This window comes from Nipponia nippon, unplaced genomic scaffold (assembly GCF_047370975.1).
Source record: "Nipponia nippon isolate SJK-2023a ecotype South Korea unplaced genomic scaffold, ASM4737097v1 scaffold_33, whole genome shotgun sequence".
NCBI classification, from domain to species: domain Eukaryota; kingdom Metazoa; phylum Chordata; class Aves; order Pelecaniformes; family Threskiornithidae; genus Nipponia; species Nipponia nippon.
The window spans coordinates 1421105-1444902 of NW_028262351.1; the positions used below are offsets into that span (position 1 = coordinate 1421105).

Here is a 23798-nt window from a genome sequence, read left to right on the forward strand (position 1 = left end):
CCCAAGATGATGACACAGATTAAAAACAATGCTTAATGTTTCTAAGCATGAAGAGGTGAAAATTCTGAGTGCAAACAGGACAGGGTATAGATGAAATCACTGGAACCATTTCCAAAATCTCAGTGAACAAAACTTACGTTTTCATCTTGATCCTCATCACTGTCGTTGTCACTCACAACAGGCTTGGCTTTTACTCGGCTTTGCCTCTTCTTGCCTTTGCCTTTGCCTTTGTCCTGGCTTTTTTCATCCTTCTTGTTCAGCTTGATTTTGACTTTCACTGATTTTGCTTTCACTGGAACAGGCTCCCCAGGGAAGTGGTCACGGCACCAAGCCTGTCAGAGTTCAAGGAGCATCTGGACGACGCTCTTAGTCATATGGTTTAGTTTTAGGTAGTCCTGCAAGGAGCAGGGAGTTGGACTCAATGATCCTTATGGGTCCCTTCCAACTCGAGATATTCTATGAATCTATGATTCACATCTCACTTTGTGAGTGGACAGTGGTTTACAGAAACATGGATTGGGCAGGCTTTGTTTCTAGGAAATTTTTTTTTTTCAGGATTGTTTTCCTTCCTTCTGTTTTGACAGTAAAGACCTCATAGTGTAGAATGTTATTACTGGGGGAGTGCTGTAGAGTAGCAGAAGGGAAATGTGTATGTTTTAACTGAAAAACAAGCTGACAACTAACTGTGCTAGTGACCCTGAAAAAACCACAAACCAAAATTTCCTGGTTGCGTGTTTGCTCACTTCCTCATTCTCAATATATGAAAGTGATAAGAAGTCCTAATTTTCTCTTTGATTAAGTCTATTTTGTGTTACTTCTGAATCGATGAACAGCTAGGCACTTTCAAATTTTTAGTTTTCATTTGAGTGTTTCACATTCCTTTTGAGAGAGAGCGATATCGGTGCAACAGTGGCTCAATGCAAATGGTTGCCTCACTTTGGACATTGCTTTGTATTTTTCTAATGCCTTTTTCTATTTAAATAGGAAGAAGATGAAGTTCCTGATGATGAGACTCTGAATCAGATGATTGCTCGGCGTGAAGAGGAGTTTGATCTCTTCATGGTAAGGACATTATGATGATAAGTAGTATATCTTCTCTACCCTTTTTAACACTTTTGTTTTACTAAAGGTGTTATCCTTCTGTGATTCAAATGTTGGATTATTATTGTGGGAGGAAAAGGCTTCATTTACTCACATTGTTCATCTGGGAAAAGGAAAGAATCTAAACAGAGAACAGCATCCTCACATGACAAACAAAATGCAGAAATCCCTGCTGAGTGGTACAGTGAAACACTGTCCATCCAGAGAAGGATTCTTAGGTGGTTTGATGGATTTAGACAGTGGAAAACTGATGATCACTGCTTGTCATGCTAATCCTACAGCACTTTTTTTTATGCCTCCTCACTTCTTGTACTCACATGTTGTAGTATTAGCTACGGCAAGTACAGGTATTTAACAAAATAGTAAGATAGGAGATTGATGGTGCTGTTTTCCTTTAGGAATTAGTCAGGTTTGCTGAGGATTATGTCAAGGGCTTAGGTAGCTGTGTCTCTGCTACTAAAACTTTTGAACAGTTCTCAAAACAGACCTAGATGACAGTGGTTCAAATACTAGAAATCTATCTGTATTAGTGCTTCCCTTGTTGTTAGCATTGATGGAATAATTACTAAAACATCATTGTAGGTAAATGGCCTTTTGGCAAGTATCCAATGTGGGGATTGCTGGAGGACCTATCAAAATCAGTCTCTTATATTGATACAGCCACAGGAGCATGCTTAAATAAACGTTGAAGGGAAACCACCATCCCCTATCTTTCGGCACTGATGGGAGCAGGTTGATCTGTTCTCTAAAGTGAAGCAACACAGGTACTCTCACATATGCATAAACATGCAAGTATATCAGGAAGTGTCCATGGAGTCAATTGTTAATAGGAACCCCAGATATTACATTCTCACACCATCTCATTCTATAAAACATAGTCTTTGTACAGCTATGTAAGTTACAAAACTTCAGGTGGACAGTTGGCAAAGGCCATGTTCCCTTATGTGGCAGTGCATTATGTTGAAGTGCCAGTCTAGTCCTTTAGGTGCTAGGTTTTATTTAAGGAGTTAAGTTTTTCTCAGACAGCATTAAAGACTTGATGCACTGGAAGTGAATGCTTGCAGGGATCTCTATCGTTTTAAAATTTCCCTCAATATAATTCAGATGTAAGGAGATTGGCAGGCCAGAAATCAAGAGATGATAATTTGATCCATAACTCAAAGGAATAATTGCAGCCAAATGTCTCCTTCCTGGCTTCCATCAAAGATACTTGCTTCTTCACACTGTGTGGAATTTCCAGCTGTTGCTATATCCAACCTCACTAACTGAATGTGAAGATAGATACACAGTGACTGGTGTGAATGTAGTTGTGTCATACATCAGGGCTGAAAATGAAGTATCCAGAGTTCACTGTGCTGTAGAAATAGATTTGCTGCCTGAAACAGCATTTTAGTGCTAAAGATCAAGAAAGAAAGAACCAAAGCATGGATTGAAACTCATTGTTTAATTGAAGACTATTTAGAGAAAAAGATACAAAGATAAGTAAATCTGAATGGAAGAAGTGAGAACAGGTCTTATGAGGAGCGGCTGAGGGAGCTGGGGTTGTTTAGTCTGGAAAAGAGGAGGCTGAGGGGAGACCTTATGGCTCTCTACAACTACCTGAAAGGAGGTTGTAGTGAGGTGGGGGTTGGTCTCTTCTCCCAGGTAGCAAGCAACAGGACGAGAGGAAATGGCCTCAAGTTGTGCCAGGGGAGATTTAGACTGGATATTAGGAAAAATTTCTTCACAAGAGAGTGGTTAGCCATTGGAACAGGCTGCCCAGGGAAGTGGTGCAATCACAGTCCCTGGAAGTGTTCAAAAAACGGGTGGATGTGGTGCTTAGGGACATGGTTTAGAGGTGGACCTGGCAGTTAGGTTAACGGTTGGACTCGATGATCTCAGAGGTCCTTTCCAACCTTAATGATTCTATGATTCTATGATTCTATGATTCTATGATTCTAAGTGCATCATTGGCTGTGCTTATTAAATCATGATACTCATTTATCACTCCCATCCACTAATTATGTAAAGGTTTTTCTTGAAATATGGCTAGTAAATTTCCTTCTTCCGTGATGTCAATCAGTTGTTCTTGCAAACTAACAGGAAGGTGTTGCATTTTTATGTTTTTAACAAATGGGTTCAAAACCCACCGAAACTCTTCATTTGGAAGATTTCTAAACAGGTTAGGAAATTCTGCTTCCAAGTTTTTTAAGTGTACGGATATGAGAGTTTTTATAGGGACACACTTGCATCATTTTCAGCAACAAAATCTCATAATGATGGAAACATTTCCAAAAAGCCGTTTTCAAAATGCTCTCTCCATAGCATGAGGTTCTTTCGAAAAGCAGCTACTTTCTCATGCCTTGTTAAAATGTTACCTTCTCCTTGAAGGGACACATTGAGCGTGTTTATCTTTTTCAAAAATAAGTGCTAATTAGCATACTACTGGCAGCCACTTGTCATCACAGAAAAGGTCAGCAAATTTGGAACACTTGTCGTTTTGTGAAAGAAAAATGCATAACATCTTTAAGTTCGACAACTCTTTTAAACACTTTTCCACGAGATAACCAGCGAACCTCTGCGTGGAACAAAGATATCCCTGGTTACTCCCCATCTCATTAAAAAGTATTGTAAAGATTCTACTATTTACAGGTCTTGTTTTTATAAACTTAACCACATTGATGGCATCGTGTAGCACTTTGTGCACTTCTGGCTCCATCATCTTTGCTGCAATAGCTTGTCTATGAATGATGCAGTGAATGAGTTCCACATGTGGTGCTATCTCTGTAACCTTACCCTGGAATCCTTTTTTTTTATTCCAGTCAAAGCAGCCGCTCAATCGGTGGCTACACTTGCACATTTTTTCCACAAAGCATTGTTTTTTATTAAAGAAGTCATTTACTGTTGGGAATATATCTTCTCTGGTGCATTTTTCCTTTAGTGGCTCATAAAAAAGTAGTTCTTCATGTATTTCATTCTTGAAACAGAATCTAGCAAATACCGTAAGCTGAAACATCTGTACTTTCATCCAACTGCATAGCAAACCTCCCACACTGTGTAATTTGTTCTAATACTTGTTTCTTCAAATCTTCAGTAATATTTTCTATGCATCTTCCAACGGCATTTGCTGACAAAGGCATGCATTTTAGTTTGTTGCCATATTGTTTTCTGTGTACTATTTCAGCCATTTTTACCGCGGCAGGAAGAACAAGTGTTTCCCCAATGGTATGTGGGAGTATCACATGACTTGAAACATTGCTGAAAAAATTGTAGAGGTTTGTCTTCATGTTCTGGATGTTTAGTTTTTAAATGTCTTGCTAATCGTGATGGCTTCATACTATCATTAGCTAATATCTCAAGGCACAATATACACTTAGGGCGAGGTTCAACATTAACGATAGTGGATGTAAATCCATATTTCAAATAGTCTTGATAATTTTGAAATTTTTTTGCCAACTTCTTGTCAGAGCTGATTAGATTGTCATTGTTTTTACCTTGTAATGTGGCTGACAGAGTACTCCTACTAGGAGTAGAAGTGTCAGCTCTGCCATTTTCTTGTAGTCTGCTTGTGCTTGCATTATTAGTATTATCTTCAATCTGTGGTTTCTTTGCAGGAATCTCTTTAAGCCACATGTCCATTCTGTGAGGGTTAGTTTAGTTAAGACTAGGTAATATAATCTGTAAATCCACTTAACTGGGCACATGTAAACTGCAATATATCACAATATGCTGAAAGTGAACAAATGAATGAGGGTGCCACTGTGAACCCCTCCGTGTTGTGGAACATCTACCCACTCTTCCCCCAGGACACCTTGAGTACAGCACCTGGCACATAACCATCTAACATATGGACTGAGTGAGGGCACCAGTGTCAATTCGTATATTAGATACTAGTAAAGGTTAATTTCTTTCTTAAAGTTTTAGATAAATAAATATAAGTAGAAGTTCTAATATTTTCTTCCTGCACTCCAATGGATCGTTGTGCGCATCCCCTGGGGTGCGTACATCCCACTTTGGAGACCACTGGAGTAGACAAAAAAACAGATTGAGAAGTGACTGTTTCAATGTCCTATGCAAAGCTATTTCAACATTGTTTAGTAATGTGCTTCAACGAGTGTTACATTTCCTGTTAAAACTGATAAATAAAATGGAAAACTTGAAAGTAATTTTTAATGATATTTTAATTCTAAATAAAGATTCTCAGTCTAAAAACTACCATTAAAGTCAAATTCTAGGCCTCCCACCAAAATGGCAGCTGATACTCTAGTTGTGCTAATTTATTTTTAATTCTTGAAGCCAGAATGGCAATACAGCATGTGGTGGGTTGACTGGCTCCTCATGGGTCAAGATAAAGACAGTTTAATAAGCAAAGGAAAGAGTAAGAAGAAATAAAAGAAAAAAACCAAAACAAGTGATACAAAGGCAATGACTCACCACCTTCCACAAGTAGACCAGTACCTGGTATCCTGAGCAAAGGCTACCTCCCCTCTCCCCCCCCCGTTTTTATTGCCGAGCATGACATTATATGGCATTAAATATCCTTTTGGTCAGTTTGGGCCAGCTATCCTGGTTGTGTCCCCTCCCAACTTCTTGTCCACTCCCAGCCTACCCACTGGGAGGGGCAGAGTGAGAAACAGAGAAATCCTTGACACTAAGAACTTTTCAGCACTAGCTAAGCTATTGGTGTGTTATCAACACTGGTTTGGTCACAAATCCAAAACATAGCACCATATGGGCTGCTGTAAAGATAATTAACTCCATCCCAGCCAGACTCGGTTCAATCTCCACCCCTTATTCCATACCACTTACCTCATGCTCAGGTCTTACACTGTCCAATACATCCTCATTAACAACCTCTCCCCTTCCCATCCTTTGATATATACACAGATAGCATTCCCTTAGTCTATGGGCCACCCCCATAAAATGTCCGTAAAATTTTCATAAATTTTTTATTTACTCCATGAGTTGAGCTCCATCTGTTATGGTGGTTGCTCAGGACAGGAGACGCAGTGTGTTGTGCTGAGTTATTGGGCGCCAAAGCCAACTCAGGTTGGGTCACTGCTGCACTTGCACAGCTTCTTGTGAGGCTCAGGTTGGTTTGGGTGATTCCTGCTGCAGTACTTCCTATAATCAACTCAAACCATGGGTTATTTTCCCCAAAGGTTAAATCTCCTTGAGGTACATGCCAGATTTCCCCATCCTCCCGCGTTACCCACCAAGTACACCCGGGTCCTTGAACAAAAGCAATCCCACGAACAGGTTTCCCTTTTCCTGATGGAGGAGCAACCCATAATGTCTTTCCCAGCCAGTTCCCTACACACACTATGGGGACCTTATCTCCTTCTACAGCACAGGTTTTGTTTGGGCAGGACCAGGTCAGTCATATGATCCTCTGGTGTTAACCAGCCAAGTGACTTCTGCTAAATTTGCATCCCCAGTGCTTGTATGTCCTAGTGCCCATTGCTATCAGTATAGTCTTTAACAGTCCATCACATCATTCAATCTTTCTGCAGGCTGGTGCGTGATAGGAAATGTGGTACACTCAACTAGTGCCATGTTTCTTGGTGCTTATGTAGTCCCGTTGTCTGAGGCAGTTCTTTCTGGGGTGCCATGCCACCACAGAACTTGCTTTTCAAGGCCCAGGATCATGTTTTGGGTGGTGGTATGCGTTACAGGGTAAGTTTCCAACCATCCAGTGGTCATCACCTCCACCACTGTAAGCACGTGATGCTTGCCTCAGCAGGTCCATGGCAGTGTGATATAATCAGTCTGCCAGGCCTCCCCATATTGATACCCAGCCACCATCCACTGTACCCAGAGAGGCTTTACTCACTTGACTCGCTTGATTATGATGCATGTTTTGCATTCATGAATAATCTGTGCAATGGCTTCAGTGGTCAAGTCCACCCCTCGATCACGAGCCCATCTGTTGGTTGCATCTCTCCCTAGATGTCCCAATGTTTCATGGGCCCATCGAGCTACGAATAGCTCACCCTTACGCTCCCAGTCCAGGTCCACCTGAGCCACTTCAGTTCTGGCAGCCTGGTCTACCTGCTCTTTGTTTGAATGTTCTTCGGTTGTGCGGCTCTTCGATGTGTGAGCATCTACATGATGTACCTTTACAGCAGTGTTTTCTACCCAAACAGCGATGTCTTGCCACAGTGCAGCAGCCCAGATGGGTTTACCTCTGCAGTTGGTCCATTTCCGTTGCTGTAGCCACCCTTACAGGGCATTATTTGCCACCATCCATGAATCAGTACAAAGTACTGGCCACTTTTCTCATTCAGCAATCTCTAGGGCTTTCACTTCGGCAAACTGACTTGACTCGCCTGAGACTTCAGCAGTTTCTGCAACTTGTCGTACAGGACTCTACACAGCAGCTTTCCAGTTCTGATGGTTTCCCCCAATATGACAGGACCCATCAGTAAACAGAGCATATAGCTTCTCATTTTCTGGAAATTTATTATACAGTGGGGCCTCTTGTACATGAGTCACCTCCTTGGGCAATGCTCAAAAATCTCTGTCTTCTGGACAGTCCATGATCTCTTCCAGGATTCCTGGGCAGCTGGAGTTCCCCATTCAGGCCCACTGTGTGATCAGTGCAATCCACGTAGCATTGGATGCATCATGGGTAGAGGGAGCCCTTCCTTTGAACAACCAGTACAGCACAGGCAATCGTGGTGCCAAGAGGAGCTGTGCTTCTGTACCAACTATTTCTGAAGCAGCTCGATCCCCTTCTTATGCTGTTAATATCTCTTTTTCAGTCGGGGTGTAGCAGGCCTTGGATCCTCTATATCCCCAGCTCCAAAACCCTATAGGTTGACCTCGAGTCTCTTCTCCAGGTGCTTTCTGCCAGAGGCTCCAGGTGAGGCATGCTCCCTGGCTGCAGTGTAATGCACATTTCTCACATCTGGTCCTGTCTGGACTGGCCCAAGGGCTACCTCACAGATTATCTCCTGTTGGATCTGTTGGAAGGCATGCTGCTGCTCAGAGCCCCACTCAAAACAGTTCTTCTTTTGGGTCACTCAATAGAGAGGATGCACAAGCTGACTGTAACCTAGAATATGCATTCTCCAGAATCCCACAGCGCCTAGAAAAGCATATGTTGCTTTTTTGTTAGCTGATGGGGACATGGCTGTTATCTTATTGATCACATCTATTGGGATGCCATTTTATTCCCAAAAAATGGATCTCTTGTGCAGGTTCTTTGACTTTACTTTGTTTTATGGCAAAACCAGCTTTCAGAAGGATCTGGATTATTCTTTTTAGGGCTCTGTTTCCACCCCTGGGGCAGTTGATTCCAGGTGTATTGGATACCCCTCCATGTGAAAGCAAAATATGGCTTGCACTCTGCTGCCAAAGGGATGGAGAAGAACACACTGGCAATTTCAGTTGTGGCATACCACTTGGCAGCCTTCGACTCCAAGTCGTATTGGAACTCTAGCATGTCTGGTACAGCAGCACTCAGCAGTGGTGTGACTTTGTTCAGGCCACAGTAGTTCACTGTTAGTCTCCACCCTCCATCAGACTTTTGCACTGGCCATATGGGACTATTAAAGGGTGAGTGAGTCTTGCTGATCACTCCTTGGCTCTCCAATTGATGCATCAGGTCATGGATGGGAATCAGGGAGTCTCGGTTGGTGCGATATTGTTGCCGGTGCAATGTCATGGTAGCAACTGTCACCTGCTGTTCTTTAACCTGCAGCAACCCCACAATGGAAGGACCCTCCGAGAGGTTGGGCAAGGTAGACAGCTGTTTCATCTTTTGTATATCCACAGCAGCTACACCAAATGCCCACTGGCACCCTTTTGGGTCCTTGAAGTACCCTCTTCTGAAGTAGGATACACAGGGCCTCTGGGCAAGTCACAATAGGATGCTTCTGCTACTTGTCCCCTGTTGGGCTCACCTTGGTCTCCAACACAGGCAACAATTGGGATCCCCCTATCAGTCCAGAAATCCAGATGTGTTCTGCCCCCTTGTACCCTCATGGCATTAGGGTACACTGTGCATTGGTGTCCACCAAAGCCTCATACTCCCGTGGATCTGATGAGCCAGGCCATTGAATCCATACAAAGCAGTAAACCCGGTTGTCCCTTTCCTCTGCCTGGCCGGAGGCAGGGCCTCCCTATTCCTTTTCAGAGCATTCATTACCTGACTCCTGTAATTGCAAACCAGAAGTCCGTTCATCATGGTACCAGGAGTGGTGTTCGAAGCCACACAGACATATGTTCATTGACTCAGTATCAGAAGGAAGAGAGGCATCCTCAGCCCTTCTAGTGCATCTGGGGAATTGCTCGACAGCAACTGGAGCAGTAATCTTCCTGGATGGATCCTTTTTTTAGCTGCTGTTTTTCCCCGCAATTCCAGGTCCAAGGTAGGTGCACCTTCCCACTTCCTCATGTCCTCCCCATAGTCTCACAGACAGAACCACAAGGTGGCACATGGCGTGCACCCACAGGTCCCTTTCCTTTGAGCAAACAAAGACCGACTCCATATGGCATTCTTGATAGCTGAGACACTGGCCTGTAGGGGCAAGGAAGAAGAGAGATTCTCCATATTCTCTTCAAGTCGCTGGAACTGGTGGGACAGCCTTTCCACAGCTGAGATGCAGGCCTGTCGTGTAGAGGGGGAGGGGAAAGAGAGATTCTCTTCAAATTGCCAGAGCTGGCAGGCCAGTCTATCCACAGTTGGTGCCTCAATGGCTGCCCAGTCCATTATCACCAGAGCATTGTCATAGGATGTCGCTGTATTCTGTACAAACTTCTGCCACATAGACCGCATGCACTAGACATCATCTGGATCTTTGGAGGCCTGGTTGTTGTCCAGGTTGCTGTAGACCACCACCACCACTCGTTCCCTCAAATACTGGATACCTTCCTCTGCGGTAGTCCACTTGCCTCAGTAGTTTACAAGATCTTCCTTGAGAGGGATACCTTGTCTTCATGCTTGATAGGATCTGCCTCCAGAGCCTGCAGATGGCTGTCCCTCTTCCAATCCATTTGTTGATTCCATGGTCCTTAGCAAGGGATCCCAGCTGCTGGTCTTCCTTACTGTCTAGTTCCAAACCATTGGCCCCACTATCCCAGCATTGGAGCAACCAGGTAGCAATTCACTCACCTTGCTGACCTCTGTAATTTTTCCACATATCTCGCAGCTCACTCAGGGATAAGGACCGGGTTGTTTCCACCTCTTTTATGATTTCTGTCTCTTCCCTCTCTTCTTCTTGTGGGTCTCCTGCTGCAGAACAGGCTGCCTCTTCTGATTCTTCCTCCTGCTCCCTCTTAGGAGGAGCTTCTTCCTCTCTTACTAACTGGGTCAACCTCCACTTCCATTGTTTCTTCTTGACTATGGGAGCAACTATGAAAGTTGAGGGTTGGGTCTCTGATTTAGCCACAGTGTCTGTTCATGTGACCTCAGAGCAAGCAACCCTCTCAGTGTCCATTTGTGTGCCCTCAGAGCAAGAGACCCTCTTGCTCTTTTGAGGGTGCTGGACAGCAGCTTGATAGGCATGGGCCAGGCCCCAACACAACATTAGAATTTGCTGTGTTTCATTGGGGCAGGCAAGGCTCCCCTCTTTCAAATGCTGTACCAATTCAATGGCATTAAATGCCTGTACAGGTGTAAAATCCCAGGTTAATAGAGGTGATAATGGCCCTTGGCACCTGCCCAAATCCTCCCATTCACCCTGACACCCAGGGATCGACAGCTTTGGGACATGTTCCTGTGTGGCATTCCCAATTAGTTGTTTAACCTTATGAACATTAATCAAAATGAATATCGGGGTCATGACACACATCAGTGCAAACAGTCTGATTGCACAGGGATATTCAAGAAACTGAGAGGCCATTACAAGAAGGCTGGAAAGACCTATCCTGGAGGAGAGGAAGGGGTAGATGCCATTCTTCCCTCTCCACACAGCGTGTCTCAGAGGAGAAAAGGGGAAAAGTGTAATTGCCAATTTTCTCCGTGAGATGGTTCTGGGACAGCAGCAATGCAGGGCCCAAATACCAGATTAGGCTCAAGGCCAGTGCTTTTATCATAGCTCTTTGTCCTGGTTTCAGCTGGGATAGAGTTAATTTTCTTCCTAGTAGCTGGTATAGTGCTGTGTTTTGGATTTAGTATGAGAATAACGTTGATAACACACTGATGTTTTAGTTGTTGCTAAGTAGTGCTTACACTAGTCAAGGACTTTTCAGCTTCCCATGCTCTGCCAGGTGCACAAGAAGCTGTGAGGGAGCATAGCCAAGACAGGTGATCCAAACTGGCCAAAGAGCTATTCCATACCATATGATGTCATGCTCAATATATAAACTGGGGGGAGTTGGCCCGGGGGCAGTGATTGCTGCTTGGGAACTGGCTGGGCATCTGTGGGCAGGTGGTGAGCAATTGCATTGTGCATCACTTATTTTGTTTATTATTTTATCATTGTTGTTGTTGTTATTATTATTGTTGTTGTTGTTGTTGTTTTTGTTGTTGTTATTTCCCTTCCTTTTCTGTCCTATTAAACTGTCTTTATCTCAAGCCACAAATTCTACTTTTTTTTCTTTTTTTTTTTTCTGATTCTCTCCCCCATCCCACTGGGGAGGGGAGGGAGTGAGGGAACGTCTGTGTGGTGTTTAGCTGCCTGCCAGGTTAAACCACAACAGTCCTTTTTGGAGCCCAACGTGGGACATGAAGGGTTTGAGATAACAACAGATCTGACCAGAATGTGTTAAAACAGATTTGTGATAAGCATTCATTATATTAGTTTAATAGTTGCTGGTTGCAATGTTGAGTTATTTGCTCTCAGAGTTGTTGGGCTTGTTCTCAGAGTTGTGTTATGTAACACCTTACTTGTCGTATGCATTCCCTGTGGTGCTCTTTATCACCTCTGGGGGCTGGATTAAGGTTATAATTTTGCTGTACTGTGTAACACTGGCTTATGATATGATAAAATTGTCAGTCATGAGATTGTATTCAGCACTGCCATCATCCCCATACTTCAGGAGCCATCTCTTGGAAAATATTAATAATTACACTTTTTACCTCTTCTCCTCGGAGAACCAATCTGTGGGGGAGACAAGGAGGGACACTTTCCCCGCGCCTTCACCTTCCCTTTCTCCTTCAGGCTAGCTACAGCAGCTCTTGAGAATTTTGAATATCCTTAGGATGTTCAAATCAGCATGGTCCTATTGCTATGTCTCCTGAATGTGGTTCAGTTCTTGTTTAGGGTTCAACAATTATTTAAGAATACCATCCAGAGATCTACCCCCACAATGGGCACTGCGGCTACTCAGACCCCGACGACAGTCACCGCAGCTACTCTAACCCCAGCGACACGCATTGTGGCTGAAGCAGAGAACGAACCCGTGCCAGTATCAGGTGCCCCTATACACAGGAAGAAATAAACAAGTTCAGCTCGTTTAGTAAGGGATGAAGATGAACCAGGGCCGTTACGAGAACAGGAGGAGGAAGAGGCAGAACCCATAAATGAGATGGTAACCACCGCAACCCTACCATTTGCCATGGACTGATCCAGACTGCACCGGAACAAGGTGGGGCTCCGGAACACCTGCAATACATTGATGACATCATCGTGTGGGGCAACACAGCAGAAGTTTTTGAGAAAGGGAAGAAAATAGTCCAAATTCTTCTGACAGCCGGCTTTGCCATAAAACAAAGTAAGGTCAAGGGAAATGCACAGGACATCCAGTTTTTAGGAATAAAATGGCAAGATGGACGTCGTCAGATCCCAATGGATGTGGTCAACAAAATAACAGCCATGTCCCCACCAACCAGCAAAAAGGAAACACAAGCTTTCTTGGGCATTATGGGTTTTTGCAGAATGCATATTCCAAATTACAGTCTGATCGTAAGCCCTCTCTATCAAGTGACCTGGAAGAAGAACGATTTCAAATGGGGCCCTGAGCAACGACAAGCCTTTGAACAAATTAAACAGGAGATAGTTCAGGCAGTAGCCCTTGGGCCAGTCTGGGCAGGGCAAGATGTAAAAAATGTACTCTACACCGCAACTGGGGAGAATGGCCCTACCTAGAGCCTCTGGCAGAAAGCACCAGGGGAGACTCGAGGTCGACCCCTATGGTTTTGGAGTCGGGGATAAAGAGGATCCGAGGCCGGCTATACTCCAAGTGAAAAAGAGATATTGGCAGCATATGAAGGGGTTTGAGCTGCTTGGGAAGTGATTGGTACTGAAGCACAGCTCTTCCTGGCAGCCCGACTGCCGGTGCTGGGCTGGATGTTCAAAGGGAGGGTCCCCTGTACACATCATGCAACTGATGCTACGTGGAGTAAATGGGTCGCACTGATCACACAACGGGCTCGAATAGGAAACCCCAGTCAACCAGGAATCTTGGAAGTGATCATGTACTGGCCAGAAGGCAAAGATTGTGGAATATTGCCAGAGGAGGACATGACACATGCTGAGGAGGCCCCACCATATAATAAACTGCCAGAAAATGAGAAGCAATATGCCCTGTTCACTGATGGGTCCTGTTGTCTTGTGGGGAAGCATCAGAGGTAGAAGGCTGCCATATGGAGTCCTGTACGACAAGTTGCAGAAACTGCTGAAGGAGAAGGTGAATCGAGTCAGTTTGCAGAGGTGAAGGCCATCCAGCAGGCTTTGGATGTTGCTGAACGAGAAAAGTGGCCAATGCTCTATCTCTATACTGACTCATGGGTGGTGGCAAATGCCCTGTGGGGGTGGTTGCAGCAATGGAAGCAGAGCAACTGGCAGTGCAGAGGCAAACCCATCTGGGCTGCCGCATTGTGGCAAGATATTCCTGCCCAGGTAGAGAACCTGGTTGTAAAAGTACGTCACGTAGATGCTCACGTACCTAAGAGTTGGGCCACTGAAGAACATCAAAACAACCAGCAGGTGGATCAGGCTGCTAAGATTGAAGTGGCTCTGGTGGACCTGGACTGGCAACATAAGGGTGAATTATTTCTAGCTCAGTGGGCCCATGACCCCTCAGGCCATCAAGGAAGAGATGCAACATATAGATGGGCTCGTGATCGAGGGGTGGACTTGACCATGGACACTATTGCACAGGTTATCCATGAATGCGAAACATGCGCTGCAATCAAGCAAGCCAAGCGGTTCAAGCCTCTCTGGTATGGAGGACGATGGCTGAAATATAAATATGGGGAGGCCTGGCAGATTGATTATATCACACTCCCACAAACCCGCCAAGGCAAGCGCCATGTGCTTACAATGGTGGAAGCAACCACCGGATGGCTGGAAACATATCGCGTGCCCCATGCCACCGCCCGGAACACTATCCTGGGCCTTGAAATGCAAGTCCTATGGCGACATGGCACCCCAGAAAGAATTGAGTCAGACAACGGGACTCATTTCTGAAACAACCTCATAGACACCTGGGCCAAAGAGCATGGCATTGAGTGGGTATATCACATTCCCTGTCATGCACCAGCCTCCAGGAAAATCGAACGATACAATGGACTGTTAAAGACTACACTGAGAGCAATGGGTGCTGGGAGGTTCAAACATTGGGATACACATTTAGCAAAGGCCACCTGGTTAGTCAACACTAGGGGATCTGCCAATCGAGCTGGCCCTGCCCAGTCAAGACTTTTATGTACTGTAGAGGGGGATAAAGTCCCTGTAGTGCACATAAAAAAGATGTTGGGGAAGACAGTCTGGGTTATTCCTGCCTCGGGCAAAGGCAAACCCATTTGTGGGATTGCTTTTGCTCAAGGACCTGGGTGCACTTGGTGGGTGATGCGGGAGGATGGGGAAGTCTGATGTGTACCTCAAGGGGATTTTATTTTGGGTGAAAATAGCCAATGAACTGAATTGCATGATGTTAATTGCTATATAATACTGTATATCATCACTTCTATGGTGGCTATATGCCATATCAACGGTATTACAGTAAGAATCACCCAGATTAATGAAGAACGAACTTTGATGTAACCGAGCAGAGTGCAGTGGTGATGGAACCAGAACTGGCTTCAGCATGCAACAATCCAACACCACACACCATCTCTCCTGCCCTGAAGACTATTATGGCAGATGGAGTCCAAAGCCATGGACTGAATGAACTCAACGGACATTTTAGAGGGATGGCCCATGGACTAAGGGAATGATATCTGTGTGTATATATCAAAAGACAGGGAAAGCAAAACAAAGTGATAAATAACAGAGCAAACAGCAACAATTGAAAACAGTCATTAACAATTCTTGGAGTTTGTTGTAGAGCAGGAAAGAGATGAAGCACCAGAGCAGTGGAGGGAGCACATAAGTCAGCATCCAGAGTAAATACGTCAGCATCATGACCAGCAACAGCAAGTTATAGCCTACCAAATAACAACTCAGCTAAACAGATATAATGGCTAGAAGTACACTCCAATCAAATCTGTTATTATCTCAAATCCCTTGAGCCCCATGTTGGGCTCCAAAAAGGACTGTGGTGGCTTGACCCCGGCTGGCAGGTAAGCCCCCACTCAGTCACTTGCTCACTCTCCCCCCCCTCCCCCCCCCGCAGTGGGTCGAGACCCCTCATGGGTCGAAATAAAGACAGTTTAATAAACAAAGGAAAGAGGAAGGAAAAAATCCCAACCAAACAAGTGATACAAAGGCAATCACTCACCACCTTCCACAAGTAAACCAATGCCCAGCCGGTTCCTGAGCAATGGCTACTCACCCCAAAACACCCTCCCTTCTGTTTGTGTTGCTGAACATTATGTTATTTGGTATGGAATATCTCTTTGGTCAGGTCAGGTCAGCTGTCCCGGCTCTGTCCCTTCCCAACTTCTTGCAGCCTACCCGCTGCAGGGAGCAGAGTGAGAAACAGAGAAAGCCTTGACGCCGTACAAACACTGTTCAGCAATAGTGAAAACACTGGTGTGTTATTAACACTGTTTTGGTCACAAATACAAAACACAGCACCGTGTGGGCAGCTATGAAGAAAATTAACTCCATCCCAGCCAGACCCAGTACATGGCATTTGAGCTAAAAGTCAATGGGTTTAAGATGAGTGGTTTTTTATATAAGAACAGTTATAGTTGCAATTTAGAAAGAATAAGATAACTTTTCAAATGTCAGCAATATTGTGTGCTTTTTGAAATTGAAAGTTTTAGGCCCTAATTTTACCAAAGCATACATTCTTTGCTCATATATAAGCATTTGTAGCATATGAATTTCTTTGTTTCTAGGCTTTCGCCCTCACTGAGGACACTGTGAATATAATTACTTTGTTAGTTTAAATAAAATAAGGTGGATCTCTTTTGTAAATATATGTTTTGCTAAAACATGGGAAGATGAGACTAGAGGTTTCTCAAAGATAAAAGGGGTTTGAATAGAATCTTTTGAGAAAAAGCAAATGGTTATTTGTCTCTTATTTCTCAGCTTAATTGGGAGTGTCTAATTTTCCCTGTTATGCTTTTTCCTTTCAAAAAAACAGCAGCTAACATATCCTTGGTTCTTCAGTCTGTACTTTTCAAATGCAAGCATATTAATCAGTAAAAAAATAAATACAGTTTTGGGCCATTATGTATTTCATTGAAGTTTTTTATTAAAAGTATTTTTATTTTGGCCTTGTTTGACTGCAGATCTTCATTTCTTGCTAGTTGACAGGTTTGTCAATTAACTAAACCACATGCATGCCCAGTTTGAATGAATACATAGTTTAAAAGGGGGAATATGAAAGTCTGCTATGCAAATAGAAGTATATACAGTCACTTCTCCATTATGAAGTAATGAGATATGGAATATCATTGATTCTGGAATCTAGTTGGACCTGCATAGTCAGGTTGCATGTATTGCATTCTGTTTTTCATCTGTATTTAGAAATCAGATCATAGGATAATTCAGGTTGGAAGGGACCTCGGGAAGTGTCGAGTCCTACCTTCTACTGAAAGCAAGGTCAGCTATATGAAATCAAACCAGGTTGCTCAGGGCTTTATCCAGGATGGAGACTGCACAACCTCTCTGGGCAATCTGTTCCACTGGTGAACATGTTTTTCCTCATATCCAGTCTGAACTTCTCTTCTTTCAAATTATGTCTGTTGTCTCTCATATTCCCAACATGTACCGCTTCCTCGTATGTATTGGAAAGCTACTATTAGGTGTCCTAAAGTCTTCTCTTCTCCAGGCTGAACAAGCCCAGTTCCCTCAGCCTCTCTTCACAGGGCATGTGCTTCAGCCCTGTGACCATCTTGGTGGCCCTCTGCTGAACTCTCCCCAGTTCATCAAATTTTTTCTTTTTTGGGGGACCCAAATCTGGATACAGTATTCTAGATGTGGTCTAACAAGCCCTCAAGCATATCAGCTTGACACACACCCCCCCCTCAATTTGGTGTCATCTGCAAACTTTATGAGCAAGCACTCTGTCACCTCTTCCATATCATTTATAAAGATGCTAAATAGGACAGGTCCCAGGATATAACCCTGTGGTACTACACTTGTGACTGGTCTTCAGGTAGAGTATGACCCATTAACAACTACTCTCTGTGCCTGATTATCCAGCCACGTTTTTTTACACATCTGGTTGTCCACCCATCCAGACTATAACATTCTTCACTTCAGTGAAATTCACTTTGTAATAATGAATTTGATTGATTGAAGATCAACTTTCATGTAGGGATATTCCTTTTTACAGTGGCATTTTGTAAGTATTGGGGTGGAGGAGGGAAATGCCACCAGAGAAGTTGGTTTAAAGTTTCAAGCATAAGTAAATAACCAGGTATTCCCATGGTTTATTTAATCAAGACCCTTCAAATTGTTGTATCTTTTCCCAACTGTCATTGCAGCGCATGGACATGGATCGTCGTAGGGAAGATGCCAGAAACCCCAAGCGCAAGCCCCGCTTGATGGAGGAGGATGAATTGCCATCTTGGATTATTAAGGATGATGCTGAAGTTGAAAGGCTCACATGTGAGGAAGAGGAAGAGAAAATATTTGGAAGAGGGTCCCGTCAGCGCAGGGATGTGGACTATAGCGATGCTCTTACAGAGAAACAGTGGCTACGGGTAGGTACTGCTTTTTTCTTTTTGACAGTTGCTATTTGGGGGGGGGGGATGTTCTCACTGAAGATTACAAAGTTGCACAAGTGAAAACACCATGTAATATCTAAGGTCCATGTATTCTTATTATTCAGTTTTTACAACTGTGCTCAAGACATAACTTAGGTTTCAAGCTACGTTGCTGAAGCTTAACTCATTGCTAGATTCAGAATCATGATTACATTTGTTTTCTATTGCAACTGTTCTGTGGCTGTAGATATTGACATATTTCACTTATGTTTTTCAACACACTAAACAGATTGTCATCATTAAGAGACTTTTCAATTTAAAGTATGGAAAACCTATGATCAGTGTGTATTACAGCTTTCTGTGCTGCAGGTGTATAAGAAAAAACCCAAACTGATCCATTTTAAAGGTTTGGAAACTTTCAAGCAAGTCTTCTTTCTCTTATTTTCATTTCCAAGTGCCTCTGTGTTTCTTGATCCCAGTGGGATCAAAAAACTCAATGAAGACCATGTTGCAGGATTTCCATGCCTGAAAGTAAAGAATCTAAACTTACTCTCACTGAATCTATGATTTTGTTATTTGTTATTTTGTCATTCCTCTGCTTAAAAAAAAAAAGTGGAGATAATGAAAATGCTTAAAAATGCTTACAAAAAGCATTAGATAATGAACGCTAATGCATATGGCTTTTCAGAATGTTAATATTGGGGTGGTAAAGAAACGAGGTTTGATCTCTAGAAAGTCTTGTCAAAACCAGGAAATTTCATAATTTTTAACTCAATTATGATTTCTAAAGCATATTAGTAAGATTTTTCATGTACAGAACTAGTCTCTGTGATTTGATAGGCAGTATTCTACCACAGTAGAACAATCACATGCTTATGTGGTTGACACTAATACACAGTGCAGCTAGGATCATAAAAGCTAGGGAAAAAAACACCAAAATACAGAGTATATTGGGTAGACCTGCTCAAGCTCATTTTAAACTAGTTAGCTTCAGTACTGAAATACTCTGGCTATGGCAGAAGCTCAGCTTGGACTTTCATACTTTACTTCTCAGGTTGGTTTTGTACTCAAGCCATTTTCTGTCAAAAAATAATAGCCCTCAAGAAGTCATCTTTCTACCTCAAGGCAAGATCAGCTATTGCTATGTCATTCCTTACAGATGTTTGCCTAAAGGCCTCCACTGATGGAAAATTTAGAACTCCCTAAGGGAAGCTATTGCTGTGATTTAATTTTCCCTAATACCTTATCTGAATTTCTTTGCTGGCTTTTAAGCACATTACTTCTTGTTCTGTTCACTGTGATCATGAAGAACAGGTTATTCACTTCTTTTTTTTCCCCAACATCTTTTTATGTCTTAAAAGACTGTTATCATACCCCTGCTTAGTCTTTTTTTCTTTGTGTTAACAACCTCTGCTCATTTGATCTTTTCCCATAGGCCCTGTTTTCTAGACCTCTGATCATTTTCATTCAACTTGCTTAAACTCTCTCCAAGTGATTAACAACTTTGTTTAGGTTTTATTCAAAGCCTGAATAAAGGGGAAGAGTTCTTTCACATAACTGCTAGGGTGTTTATACATCATGGTATAGTGTTTTTCTATTTTCTCAGCAGTACAGACACTGACTTGTGTTCAACTTGTGATCCAGTATAAACCCTCAATCACTTTCTGTGGAACTACTCCCTATTCAATTTTTCCATATCCTTTTTTGTACAGTTGTGGTGCGTTGACCTTGGCTGCCTGCCAAATGTCCACCCAGCCACTCTCTCACTCCCCCTCCTCAACAGGACAGGGGGAGAAAATAAGATAGAAAAGCTTATGGGGTGAGATAAGGACAGGGAGATCACTTAGCGATTACCATCACAGGCAAAACAAACTTGACTCGGTGAAAATTAATTTAATTTGTTGCCAATTAATAATAGAGTAGCATGGCAAGAAACAAAGACAAAAGAAAAAACACCTTCCACCCCACCCCTCCCTTCTTCCCAGGCTCAACTTTACTCCTTCATTCCTGACTCTTCTACCTCCTCCCCCCACTCCAAGCAGCACAGGGGGATGGGGAATGGGGGTTGTGGTCAGTTCATAATGCTTTGTCTCTGCCACTCCTTCCTCCTCACACTCTTCTTGGAAGTTTTTTCAATTATTTTTGTTTTTATCTAGACTATTTTGTCTCTTCTTTTTTTACTTACTTATTTTCTTCATTTTGTTCCTGTTTGCTTATCTTCTACATCTTAAACTTGGAATAAAGTCTACTTATTTCAAAATGAGAAGCGTTACTCCACCCAAATAAAAGGAAAAAAAAAAATTATGTTGTAGTTTAACACCAGCCGGCAACTAAGCACCACACAGCCGCTCACTCAATCCCCCCCGGTGGGATGGGGGACAGAATCAGAAGAGTAAAAGTGAGAACACTTGTGGGCTGAAATAAAGACAGTTTAATGGATAAAGCAAAAGCTACATGCGTAAGTGAAGCAAAATAAGGAATTCATTCACTACTTCCCATTGGCAGGCAGGTGTTCAGCCATCTCCAGGAAAGCAGGGCTCCATCATGCATAATGGTTACTTGGGAAGACAAACGCCTTCACTCCATTCTTCCCCCATCTTTATATACTGAGCATGACGTCATAGGTATGGAATATGCCTTTGGTCAGTTGGGGTCAGCTGTCCCAGCTGTGTTCCCTCCCAACTTCTTGTGCACCCCCAGCCTACTCGCTGGTGGGGTGGTGTGCAGAGCAGAAAAGGCCTTGACTCTGTGTAAGCACTGCTCAGCAATAAGGAAACCATCCCTGTATTATCAACACTGTTTTCAGCACAAATCCAAAACATATAGTCCCATACTAGCTACTATGGAAAAAAATTAACTCTATCCCAGTCAAAACCAGCACACATAAGAAAGAACATAAGAGAAAATAAGAAAGAAAGAACATGATGTGACATACGATGACTTTATTGCCATGAATTGAGATTACTTTGCAACAAAAAAAAATCCAGTTAACTCTTTATACCACTGCCCTATATGGGTATCTCATACTGTACAGAAAAAATTGGTGTTTTCATGTTTCAAAAATTTTAGAGATTTAAGAGAAATTTTTGCTACTCTGTTTATAGCTCAAAAGGAAAGAAATTATTTTAATATCTTTTCAAGACAACTGGCTGTCATCACTAGATGATCACTTCCTTCTCCCTAATGGTCTTCCTTTCCTTGTGAATTCTGTGGGTTCCAACATCATTTCTAGTAATTGTGCCCTTCTGTCTTTTTGTGCCCATAAGTTTATGAAAGGTTCACAGTTGCAAAATCAGGTTTCATAGACTAAATTTTAAAACATTGCTTACATTGCTGGATATTTCCATTATTTATTTTTAATCAGGTTGCACTGAAAAAAACCAACAACAAAACCAACCAAAAACCAGAAAATGCATTACTACTGTAGTTCATTAAAGCTGAGGTGAAATTTATCAGTGCTGGCTGTGTGTGATGCTTTACATTAAGAATATGTTTTATTTGAAACATTTTTAGACAAGAAATAAAATACTGAAAATTAAAACCTTGATCCCATAAGAATTTTAAATAGGTACATATTTTTATTTTTTTATTACATGCTTTTGCTTCAAAGGTAGATATGTATTTGCACTGTAATAAAAGTTTATTAGAATAAATCTTCCAATCAAAATGCTTGTGTTTCAGTTTAATCCCAGCAAAATCAGTCTTGCATATCTGTTGTCTGATGCTATCTGAGTAAAAAAAAAAAATCAGTTAAAATAACCCTATCAATCCTTGTATTATCCTCAGATGTTCAGTATCTGAATTACCTGACTTAAATGACTGATTATCTTCAGTTGTATTATCAACAGAATATCTTTGTGTCATCTGATTGGCCATGCCTGCAATATTGTGTCATTATTCTTCTTCATAGTCTTTATTAGTAATATATTGCCCTGTATGCTGTAGCATAGCAAGAACTATTCAGTTATTGCATCTCTAAGAAGATAACAAAAAAAAAATCAGATATATGGAAGCTGTAAACAGCCACAGACATCAGGAAGACCAGTGCTGAGAAACCAAACAAGATAACTGGATTTTAAAGAGAGGGCTCTTTTGAGGACTTAAAAAGTTAGATTATGTGTTAGAGACAGTGTGAGCAAAAATGTAAAGCAAAGAAGGATGGGATTTCAGATAGGGCATAGAAGGAAGAAAAGTGGAATTGGTATTCGGACATCTCTGCAGGACCTGAAGGATAAAGCTGGTGAGATAAATTGGAGGGGGCAGGCTGAGAAAGCAAACTTTAATATATGAGCAATTTTACTACCCTGGTCTCCTTGTAGTTTATATATATTGCAATCTGTATTATATTGTCATAGTATTACTGATATGTATTATTTTGAGCATCTAATTTGAGTATACTCCATGAAATAGTGTTCTGACTACTATCACATTTATTTTCGAAATATACTAAAATGTGTAATCCTTAAATGCCTGACTTTTCTGCTTGTGCACTCTGTTTTGATCATGCATAAAATTAAATTAAAATAGAAACTAGGATGATCTGGGAGTTTCAAAGCAGAATGCTCTTCATTAGAATCCCATGCTTGAAAATAACTTATCAATCAGCAGTCCTGGCTAACCAGGGAGGTCCCAGTTGACTGGAGGTTAGCAAATGTGATGCCCATCTACAAGAAGGGCTGGAAGGAGGATCTGGGGAACTACAGGCATCTCAGTCTGACCTCGGTGCCGGGGAAGGTTATGGAGCAGATCATCTTGAGTGCCATCACACAGCACATACAGGACAATGAATTGATCAGGCCCAGTCAGCATGGGTTTATGAAAGGGAGATCCTGCTTGACTAACCTCATATCCTTCTATGACAAGGTGACTGGCTTAGTGGATGAGGGAAAGGCTGTGGATGTTGTCTACCTGGACTTTAGTAAGGCCTTTGACACTGTCTCCCACAGCATTCCCCTGGAGAAACTGGCTGCTCATGGCTTGGACAGGCATACTCTTTGCTGGGTAAAAGAACTGGCTGGATGGCCGAGCCCAGAGAGTGGTGGTGAATGGAGTCAAATCCAGTTGGCGACCGGTCATGAGTGGTGTTCCCCAGGGCTCAGTATTGGGGCCAGTCCTGTTTCATATCTTTATCAATGATCTTGATGAGGGGATTGAGTGAACCCTCAGGAAGTTTGCAGATGACACCAAGTTGGGTGGAAGTGTCGATCTGCTGGAGGGCAGAAAGGCCCTACAGAGGGATCTGGACAGGCTGGATCGATGGGCCGAGGCCAACTGTATGAGGTTCAACAAGGCTAAGTGCCGGGTCCTGCACTTGGGTCACAACAACCCCATGCAACGCTACAGGCTTGGGGAGGAGCGGCTGGAGAGCTGCCTGGCTGAAAAGGACCTAGGGGTGTTGGTTGACAGCCAGCTGAACATGAGCCAGTAGTGTGCTCAGGTGGCCAAGAGGGCCAATGGCATTCTGCCTTGTATCAGGAATAGTGTGGCCAGCAGGACTAGGGCAGCAATCGTCCCCTTGTACTTGGCACTGGTGAGAGCACACCTTGAATACTGTGTTCATTTTTGGGCCCCTCACTACAAGAAGGTTACTGAGATGCTGGAGAGTGTCCCAAGAAGGGCAACGAAGTTGGTGAAGGGTCTAGAGCACAAGTCTTATGAGGAGCGGCTGAGGGAGCTGGGGATGTTTAGTCTGGAGAAGAGGAGGCTGAGGGGAGACCTTATTGCT

At 42.9% G+C, this 23798-nt stretch overlaps 1 protein-coding gene across 5 annotated transcripts in view; it reads left to right on the plus strand.

Moving 5' to 3' along the window:
- LOC104019231 (SWI/SNF-related matrix-associated actin-dependent regulator of chromatin subfamily A member 2) overlaps positions 1-23798 on the plus strand; it is a 197065-nt gene that overhangs the window by 125371 nt on the left and 47896 nt on the right. For all 5 annotated transcript variants that reach the window (XM_087770744.1, XM_087770743.1, XM_087770746.1 and 2 more), the window contains 2 exons: positions 985-1062; positions 17852-18070. In XM_087770744.1, coding sequence (XP_087626870.1) covers positions 985-1062; positions 17852-18070 — 297 coding nt within the window. The remainder of the gene's footprint in view (positions 1-984; positions 1063-17851; positions 18071-23798) is intronic.